This window comes from Xyrauchen texanus, chromosome 5 (assembly GCF_025860055.1).
Source record: "Xyrauchen texanus isolate HMW12.3.18 chromosome 5, RBS_HiC_50CHRs, whole genome shotgun sequence".
Lineage (NCBI taxonomy): Eukaryota > Metazoa > Chordata > Actinopteri > Cypriniformes > Catostomidae > Xyrauchen > Xyrauchen texanus.
The window spans coordinates 4,481,632-4,490,986 of record NC_068280.1 but is presented as its reverse complement, the minus strand read 5'-3'; the positions used below and the strand labels follow the sequence as shown (position 1 = coordinate 4,490,986).

At 37.7% G+C, this 9,355-nt stretch overlaps 2 protein-coding genes across 4 annotated transcripts; both read right to left on the bottom strand.

The window, feature by feature from the left end:
• Positions 1-16: 16 nt before the first annotated feature.
• LOC127644464 (CB1 cannabinoid receptor-interacting protein 1-like) lies at positions 17-4,458 on the bottom strand. Its single transcript, XM_052127654.1, has 3 exons — positions 4,081-4,458; positions 3,648-3,792; positions 17-1,794 (listed from the first exon to the last, which is right to left on the bottom strand). Exons 1-3 carry the CDS (start codon positions 4,257-4,259, stop codon positions 1,630-1,632), a joined length of 489 nt encoding a protein of 162 aa, XP_051983614.1. The 5' UTR covers positions 4,260-4,458; the 3' UTR covers positions 17-1,629.
• Positions 4,459-5,547: 1,089 nt separating this feature from the next.
• Positions 5,548-9,355, bottom strand: LOC127644465 (F-box only protein 48). 3 transcript variants are annotated; one of them, XM_052127655.1, is made up of 4 exons: positions 9,275-9,341; positions 9,098-9,141; positions 6,312-6,628; positions 5,548-6,097 (listed from the first exon to the last, which is right to left on the bottom strand). In XM_052127655.1, exons 3-4 carry the CDS (start codon positions 6,609-6,611, stop codon positions 5,936-5,938), a joined length of 462 nt encoding a protein of 153 aa, XP_051983615.1. In that variant the 5' UTR covers positions 6,612-6,628; positions 9,098-9,141; positions 9,275-9,341; the 3' UTR covers positions 5,548-5,935. The 3 variants fall into 3 exon arrangements, with proteins under 3 accessions (XP_051983615.1, XP_051983617.1, XP_051983616.1); XM_052127657.1 differs by lacking the exon at positions 9,275-9,341 and having other exon boundaries at positions 9,094-9,137; XM_052127656.1 differs by lacking the exon at positions 9,098-9,141 and having other exon boundaries at positions 5,553-6,097; positions 9,275-9,355.

Genomic DNA, 9,355 nt, shown 5'->3' with positions numbered 1-9,355 from the left:
TGAAATTATCACACACCCTTAGTTTTAATAGTTGCAGAGTTCAAAGGTCACAGCATAACATGAACAATCTTGATACAGGAATGTTACTAAATTATATCAATTCTTTCCTTATTCTTTTGGTCTTTTCTTGGCTGGTATTGTCTTCTAATGTATTCTTTCAAACAGAACAGAATTTCAAGCAACAAGATTGTTTATATTCTTACAAAACGTCAAAAGTTTGGCTCAAAGTTACACAAAAATCAAAACAGATATATTAGCAACACACATAGGCACCACACAAGCAAACAAACTATCACGAGAACTGAAAAAAAAATCTGCATAACATTAAGTAGAAAGCCATAAAAATAAACACTTAGTGTAGCACTATCTCTTTCCTGTGAAGTAATACTTCCTGTCAATATAGACAGCTGTAAAGAGGTAGGCAACATAAATAGCAGTACCCAATAGTAACACAAAAGAGACGTGATTGAACATCCACTCACAGTCACACCAAAGAGGAATATACACGCCTGTCACAAATAAATAATTGTTTTGTCAATGCTGGTCTCAAAAGACCCCAATTTTAACTGTCTTTACATTTATTACATTATACATACTAATATAGAGAGTCATATATATATCTAGAATACGTTCATACTCCTTTTTGAGCAAGCATTGTGGAGCACTGCCCATTTCTAAGACAGCAAATGACTGGGTTAAATACACACCTGCAGTGAGGCCTTCTCATCGGAGGCAAGTTCAAGGAAGGTTTGTAACCATAACAGAGCAGGTATGTGTTGTGCAAATGACTAAGACAGAGCTGAGAATTTGAATCATCATTACAAATCACCTTTTCTTCCCAATTTGTTGCATGCCAAATTCCCAATGCGCTCCACGTCCTCGTGGTGGCGTAGTGACTCGCCTCAATCCAGGTGGCGGAGGGCGAATCTGAGTTGCCTCCGCATCTGAGACTATCAATCCGCGCATCTTATCACGTGGATTGTTGAGCGCGTTGCCGCGGAGATATAGCACGTGTGGAAGCTTCATGCTATTTTCTGCGTCATCCACGCACAAATCACCACGCGCCCCACCAAGACCGAGAACCACATTATAGCAACCACGAGGAGGTTACCCCAACGTGACTCTACCCACCCTAGCAACACGCCAATTGGTTGCTTAGGAAGCCTGACTGGAGTCACTCAGCACGCCCTGGATTCGAACTTGCAACTCCAGGTGTTGTAGTCACCATCTTTACGTGCTGAGCTACCCAGACCCCCAAAAACCTCATGCCATTGGTTGAGCCTACATTGCTACTTGAGGCTGGTCGGGATACTTAAACGAATGAAATGCCAAATTCTGTACATATCCATCTTTTCTCATGATAAATGGCAAGGGACACAAATGAGGAGAGATTCTGTTCATGATCGACCGACAATTAAAAACATGAACGTTCAGATCATGCAGTGGTATAACTGGTTGACTGGGGAACAAATACCCTGATGGATCACTTGTCTGGAGCCTTTAGTATTCACAGCTTATTTCACGGGGCACTTTTGAGTCATCTATCGGACACACAGCGGCCCCGTGATGGTTACAGGACATTGTGCAGGTTTCCTGCTGTTGTTGTTGCTGTGCTGCTGTAGTCGTGTTTTATAGGAAAACCTCTTTGTTTATCCACATAAGGCTGCGGGTCTCGTTGGGTTTGACCTCGTACTCGATGCAGTTGAAGCTGTTGCCGAATTGGCAGTGTTCTCTCTTGTAGTAGTTGTAGTATTTCACCTGCCATACTGTCTCAAACATCCCGGCATCTTTGAACTGGCAATGACAAGAAGATTTAAGGTTATATGGTGATCTCACAGTTGATCTTCTTCCCAGTGAGCTCAGCTCAATCAATTGTCCACTTCTTTCAATTTGGTTGGAATAATTTAAATATGAACATGTACAGTAGCATCTTGATTACGCTAAAAATCCCATACAGTATTTTTTGTAACCTTTAAGGGCACTAAATGGGCACTCACTCATGGGGGGTCGTTCCAAGTAACAAAAATAACTTACTAAATCCTTTCCTGAAGAGCGCATTCACAAGGTTATTTAAGCTTCACATTTCTGAACCCATCAAAAGTTTTTTTGTGTTAATCAGTATAATGCCGAAAATGCTTATCTTGTACTGAACCCAGAATATTCCTTTAAGGACAGGTTATTAACAAGTTGCTATGTGGTTACTAAATAATGTTAGCTTCGTTCATCATTCACTTTCATTAAATTGTTTCCATACGATAAAAGTAAAATAGTGACTGAGGCTAAAATACAGCCTTACATCTAATTTTGTGTTCCATGGAGGAAATAAACATGAGGGTGAATAAATTACGACTGAGTTTTAATTTCTGGGTGAATCCTAGTTAAAACCTTGAGTTGTCCTTCAATGTAAGTATATGGGATTTTTTCGTCCATTTGATCATCTGACCAAAAATCTGTCCGAAGGGCTTAGAAAGGTAATAGCACACCTCTCCTCAACAAGCCACAGCATTTTAAGTATCACGCATGGCTGTAGCACAAACAGTGTGGGACAAGTCTCGTGCCAAAGTTTAACAATTAGGGTTAGGTGTTTGTATAGATGACCCTGAGCAATAGTAACAGACAGTAATGTGTTTCTAATCAATGTACCAATTCTGCATTATTTTCCCTTAAATGTTTGAAATTGTGATGTTTTGAACATACAATTTTCTGGTAGTTCTCAACCAGGTGGCTGCGGCCCATTATGGGGCCTCAGCAAACTTCAAAGGGGGCTACAAAATTACATTAAATTCATTAAATTCTTTCAAATAAGTTATTCAAATTATCAAACATGCTAGAAACACTAGATGTACACTAGTTCCTGAAACTTCTGGAAACACTACATTTTAATCTTGTATCTTAAAGGGACAGTTCACCCAAAAATAAAAATTCTCTCATCAATTATTCACCCTCATGCCATCTCAGATGTGTTTGACTTTCTTTATTCTGCTGAACACAAATGAAGATTTTTAGAAGAATATTTCAGCTCTGCCGGTCCATACAATGCAAGTGAATGGTGACCAGAACTTTGATGTTCCAAAAAACACACAAAGGCAGCATATAAGTAATCCATACGACTACAGTGGTTTAATTCATGTCTTCTGAAGCGATATGATAGGTGTGGGTGAGAAAAATATCAATACTTAAATCTCCACTTTCACTTTCACATAAAATTTTTTTTAGCGATTCGCATTCTTTGTGCATAGTGCACCTACTGGGCATGAAGGAGAATTTATAGTAAAAAAGGACTTATATATTGATCTGTTTCTCACCCACACCTATCATATCGCTTCAGAAGACATGATTTAAACCAATGTAGGAGTCACTTAGATTACTTTTATGCTGCCTTTATGTGCTTTTTTGACCAACAGTTTGGCAGAAGAAAGAATTCATACACCTCTGGGATGGCATGAAGGCGAGTAAATGATGAGACATTTTTCATTTTTGGTGAACTATCCCTTTAAAATGTAAGTATTTTTTATCTATTGACACTCCTAGTTTAAGGGGGATTCAGTTCTTCAAATATTGTCCTAGACAATGCAGATATTGGAGTTAACTTTGGAAAACGTTTGAGAATCACTGCAATATTCTATTCTATTTAGGGGTTTAGTTACCTCTATGGAGACTTGCACAGGTTGCCTGTCCCCGCTCTTGGTGTGTGGCACACCTTCAGTATCGTAGGTGCCATTGTAAACAATCTGCTCTTCGTCTTTGGACTGCTGCTCCAAAGGGAAGGTTTTTCCACCGATACCCATCGTGCTGAATATTATAACAAGAAGCAGTGTTACACATCTAAACTTCAATACATCAGTAAAACACAAGTTAGGACAGCAAACACTTCGGTTCGATACAGCCGTATATCGTTTTTAAGCGTGGACGTCGCACTGCAGAAATAAGGAAACGCATTCAATCTGTCTATACACACATAAAGCCGAGAAAAACAGGGAGTCTTGAGAGTTATTCATATTGCGACGACATATAATGACAGATGCATCAACAATGGATAGATAGATCGCGTGTTCCAGAATGAATGTTTAATCGACTTACAAGGCCTCCGCGTTACACGGTTTCACGATCACCTCGATTTTGTATTTCGATCCCGTTAGCATTTTGATTGTCCTGCTCTGGCCGAACCTCGTCCCGTCCACTTTGTAAAACACGGGCCCATCGTTGGGTTGGATCTTCAACGAAATGGCAATGTTTATGACAGCTGGAACATCGGCCATACTTGCGAGATAACGGTGATCGGTGTATTTCCAGGGTCCCCGTCATTAAAGGGATGGCGGACGGACCCAGGAAGCAATGTTGAGGGATGCTGACGTATGCACAGACCATCACAGCCATAAAAACCTTTATATTTTTACAGCTTCACTGGGATTATATGGTAAAATGGTAAATGGTCTGCACTTATGTGTATGCTACTCTACTCATCTTTTGTTTATTTATTAGTACTATCATTATTGTTGTTGTCGTGTTTGTTTTTTGGGGGGCATATTTAGTAAGTAGCATATCGAGTATTAATTGTGATCCTTAAAGCCCAGTTGTTAGTGTCCAGCTTCATTATTCCAGCGAGTACAAACAGTCCCTGTCCAAAGTGCTGAAACTGAAGAAAATCTGTCACGTGACGCCAAAGCGTCGCGGTCAGGCTTCAAAACACGAGACAACCAAGACATTTAGAAAATGAAGGGTCTTAGCTAGCAAGACACGGAGGAATATATATATATTAGGTTTAATAGAATTTTGGTTAAAGGTGCTGAAAGTGATTCAATCGTACTAACTTCCACTAGGCTTTCAATCTTTACAAAACCCCGCCCTCTGAAGACATGTCAGCCAACAATGATTGACAGGCAGAGGGTGGTTCTAATTGGCTAAAGCAAGGCGGGCCGCTCCCCTGTTTGCCTTTTTACAAAGCCTTGGGTTGTCATTAAAGGAATATTTCCGGTTCAATACAAGTTGAGCTCAATCGACAGCATTTGTGGCATAATACTGATCACCACAAAAACTATTTTTGACTTGTTCCTCCTTAAAATTCTCACTGTTTCAAAAGTATAGCCGCAAGACATAAACAATATGCGTTTTAAAATGATTATAGTGCAATATAATCGCTTACAAACGTTTTCTGTGTAAAGTTATAACCAAATTTACAACTTCGTTGGCATGGCGATAATATCAACAAACCCTAAACCCCTAAAACGACTGTAAAAATTAAAATTTTTACAACTTTATAATAATACACGTTTTAACAGAAGAATTCGTGTAAGTGCTTTTATAAAATTATACGCTTTACATTTCTGGTTTTAAACACTCCAAAACTTGGCCCCATTCACTTCCATTATGATTGCCTCACTTTAACCTTTATTTTAGCTTTTTTTTTTTTCAAAATAAGTTTTTATGGTAATCAATATTGTTACAAATGCTGACGCTTGAGCTTAACTTATACTGAACCCAGAATTCCTTTAAGGCAAAACACTTTAAGGGGTGCCCTTTTTTTTTTTTTTTTTTTTAGAAAATAAAAAAATTGTAAAAAAAAAATAAATAAAAACCTTAAAAAAAAATCAAAAGGCATAATATAACACAATTTTGTATATCTATAAAAATAGAGAAGAAAAGATAAACAAACGTATCTTTTCCACTTATAAAAATATAAAATTATTCCATCATCCTATCAAAACTAATTTCCCACGCAGTCTCAAGCTAATTTCAGTAATACAACCAAAATATTCCTTAACGCACAAAACAAAAGCCACATTATCACATATTCACATAGCCACACAGATGCCTATTGATCATTGATCATTAAACAGCCCATAAAATGATTTGATCAGAGTCCATTAAGTGTTTATATGTCATAATACTCCATTGTAGAAATTTCTATTAGCACGATCCCAAACATCTCCCAGTTCTATCTCTCCAGCTCAGCCTCCAGTATCTCTCCCCAGGTTTCCACATCCAGTGGACACATACTGTTGGATGGGATCTCATCAGCAGAGCGGATGTTGCTGTATCTGCCCTTCAGCCATCTTCTCTTTACACAGCCTTTCCTGTAGTTACGAACAAGAGTAACCTGGGACAGAAGCAAGCAAATAGATACACATCACTGCCAAATTAATCTTGAACGGGTAGAGTACATCATGGAGAGATTTTGTGGGAGACATTGTATGATTATTGAATTAAATAGGTGTTGACTCCAGTCGATCAGACGATTGTTTTTATATTCAATATAATGTTTGCTTGAAAGTAACTGAAAGTAAATGACGCAGAGCTGCAATAACACAAACCTTCCATGAATATCCATCGAGCCTGTCCCCGTCCACCTCTCCCCGGCAAATGGCTAACACGGTAAGACAGTGGCTCCGCCACAGGAGATCACTGTTCTCGATGATGCCATTCCACTGTTTACAGGTGAGAGAGGCCTGGCACAAACTCCTGAGGTCCAACTCACTGAAGATCCTCACACTCATCTCTGCAGGAAGGGTCTCGGCAAAGTTCTGCTGAAGTGGATTCTGGCCAAGGATCATCGTCGAGCCTCCTTCTTGGATGAAGATGGCGCTATTGCTCCTTTTACAGACCTTGTGCATCTCTCAGCGTCCTGAACCTAGTTAGAGGTCTTTGTTACATATATGTCGATTAACATCAAAACTTAACTTTGACAAACAGTAATGGGATATTTCCGGGTTCAATACACATTAAGCTCAGTCAACAGCATTTGTGGCATAATGATGATAACCACAAAAAATATTTTCAACATGTTTCTCCTTTTCTTTAAAAAAAGCAAAAACTGAAGTTACAGTGAGGCACTTACGATGGAAGTGAATGGGGCACATTTTGGACAGTTTAAAGGTAGAAATGTGAAGCTTATAATTTGATAAAAGCACTTACATTAATTATTCTGTTAAAACGAGTGTATTATTAGAGCTGTAAAGTTGTCGTTTTAGGGTTTTAGTGTTTAAGGCATTATGTCGTCATGGTAACAAAGTTGTAAAATTGGATATAACTTTACACAGAAAAGGTTAGCAAGCGTTGTTAACATGTATTTTGTTTACATCTTGTGGCTATATTTTTTAAATCGTGAGTATTTTAACATTTACGGATTGGCCCCCATTCACTTCCATTGTAAGTGCCTCACTGTAATACAGATTTTTGCCTTTTTTAAAGGAGGGACAAGGCGAAATAATTGTTTGTGGTAATCATTATTATGCCAAACACTGTCAATTGAGCTTAACTTGTATTGAACCCAGAATACTCCTTTAATACGTTACAGTTCTTCAGGAAAACAGAGGCTTGCTGTTACATGGTTGAGGTTTGTGAACCTTCTGCCTTTAAACCTCTATGAACCACAGAATGAAAGTAATGAAAACATGTTTTTAACAACATCTGAGTTCAACTAAATCCTCAAATCAATTAAATGTTTGCTTGAAATATACAGCTTTAAAAAAAAAATGCACTAGAAGATTTTACCTCTTAACTAGGAAAACATCATTTAAAACACTTATTTTAACATGTTTCATGAAAACTATGTAATTTATAAGGAATATTTCTTATTTTTAAGTGATAACTTAAAGGGACAGTTCACCCATAAATGAAAATTCTCTCATCATTTACTCACCCTCATGTCATCCCAGATGTGTATGACTTTCTTTCTTCTGCTGAATGCACATTTTTTAGAAGAATATTTCAGCTCTGTAGGTCCATACAATGTAAGTGAATGGTGGCCAGAACTTAAAAGCTCCAAAAAGCACATAAAGGCAGCATAAAAGTAATCCAGAAGACTCCAGTGCTTAAATCAATATATTCAGAAGCGATATGATAGGTGTGTCTGAGAAAAAGATCAACATTTAAGTCCTTTTTTACTATGAAATCTCCACTTTCACTTTCAAATTATTTTGTTTTGGTCGATTTGCATACTTTGTGCATTTTCCCACCTACTGGGCAGGGAGGAGAATTTATAGTATAAAAGTACTTAAATATTGATCTGTTTCTCACCCACACTTATCATATCGCTTCAGAAGACATGGATTAAACCACTGTAGTCGTATGGATTACTTTTAATGTTTACATTTAGCATTTTAGAAAATGTCATCTTTTTGCACTTCTCTGATTACAAATGTGTACTGGTCGGCGCTGCACTGTCTCTTACTGTGCCCATTGTCCTGTTCCTTTTAGTAATGTATTGTACTGTCCCGTACTTTGCACACGTTTGCATGTGCACGTTATGTCGAAATTGTATTTAGTCTGTGTAGTCTCATGTGTTTCTGTGTTTGTCCTATGTTGATTTATGTACCATGGTCCTAGAGGAACATTGTCTCTTTTGCTGTGAACTGCTGTGTATATGGTTGAACGACAATAAAAACCTCTTTACTTGACTTTTATGCTGCCTTTATGTGCTTTTTAGACATTCAAAGTGCTGGCGACCATTCAATTGCATTGTATGGACCTACAGAACTGAAATATTCTACAAAAAATCTTCATTGTTTTCAAAAGAAAGTCAGTCATACACATTTGGGATAGCATGTGGGTGAGTAAATGATGAGAGAATTTTCATTTTTGGGTGAACAAACCCTTTAAGTTTGTTTGATAGTATTCAGTTCTTAAACTGACACTAATACCAGAAGCATCATGGTATAACCATGTTTTTAGGACATAGTACCATGGTAAATCCATGGTATTTTGAAGTACAGTGCTGTGCCATGTAAACACCATAGTATATGAATATGGTAATCACCCCAAACCACAGTACTATGGTATTACTATCTGATACATCAAAGCACCATGGTAGCCCCTGAGAACAATGGACTCATTTCCTCTTTCTATAACATATATTGATATCCACCTGAAACAGCATACAATTAGCAGTATCTTAAATATATATATATATATATATATTTTTTTTTGTGTCAACATTTGAGACCAACACCAGTCAGTTATATATAAAACATCAGATCTTACAGTGTGTTACATTTGAGACCAACACCAGTCAGTTATATATAAAAACATTACAGATCTTACAGATCAAACCCTTATAAGTTATGCTAAGGTTGCACTGAAACTGTAATTACTCACTCACAGAAGACACAGCACCAGATAAAATATGGCCTAGCGAACCAGTTTCTAAAATGCAAGACACACTGATTTTAAAAACAACTCAAAACATCACATCTAACTAACTGTATGCAATATACTAAGACACGAAACGCTATTTATATTAAAAAGGAATATAAACGTCTTTCAAAAAGATTCATACCGACGGAAGCGTCGCTTTGACAGCCGAGGATTTAAACGTCTCTGTTTGTATACGATGGTGACGTCAGACGCCAAACCGCGC

Bases quoted from the DNA above. Each gene is read 5' to 3' on its own strand.
- LOC127644464 (XM_052127654.1), bottom strand. From the start codon at position 4,259: ATGGCCGATGTTCCAGCTGTCATAAACATTGCCATTTCGTTGAAGATC. The intron at 3,793-4,080 runs GTAAGTCGATTA...TATAATATTCAG, and splicing joins CCGTGTAACGCGGAGGCCTT to CACGATGGGTATCGGTGGAA. The intron at 1,795-3,647 runs GTAACTAAACCC...TGTCATTGCCAG, and splicing joins CTGTGCAAGTCTCCATAGAG to TTCAAAGATGCCGGGATGTT.
- LOC127644465 (XM_052127656.1), bottom strand. From the start codon at position 6,611: ATGCACAAGGTCTGTAAAAGGAGCAATAGCGCCATCTTCATCCAAGAA. The intron at 6,098-6,311 runs GTTTGTGTTATT...CTTCTGTCCCAG, and splicing joins TCGATGGATATTCATGGAAG to GTTACTCTTGTTCGTAACTA.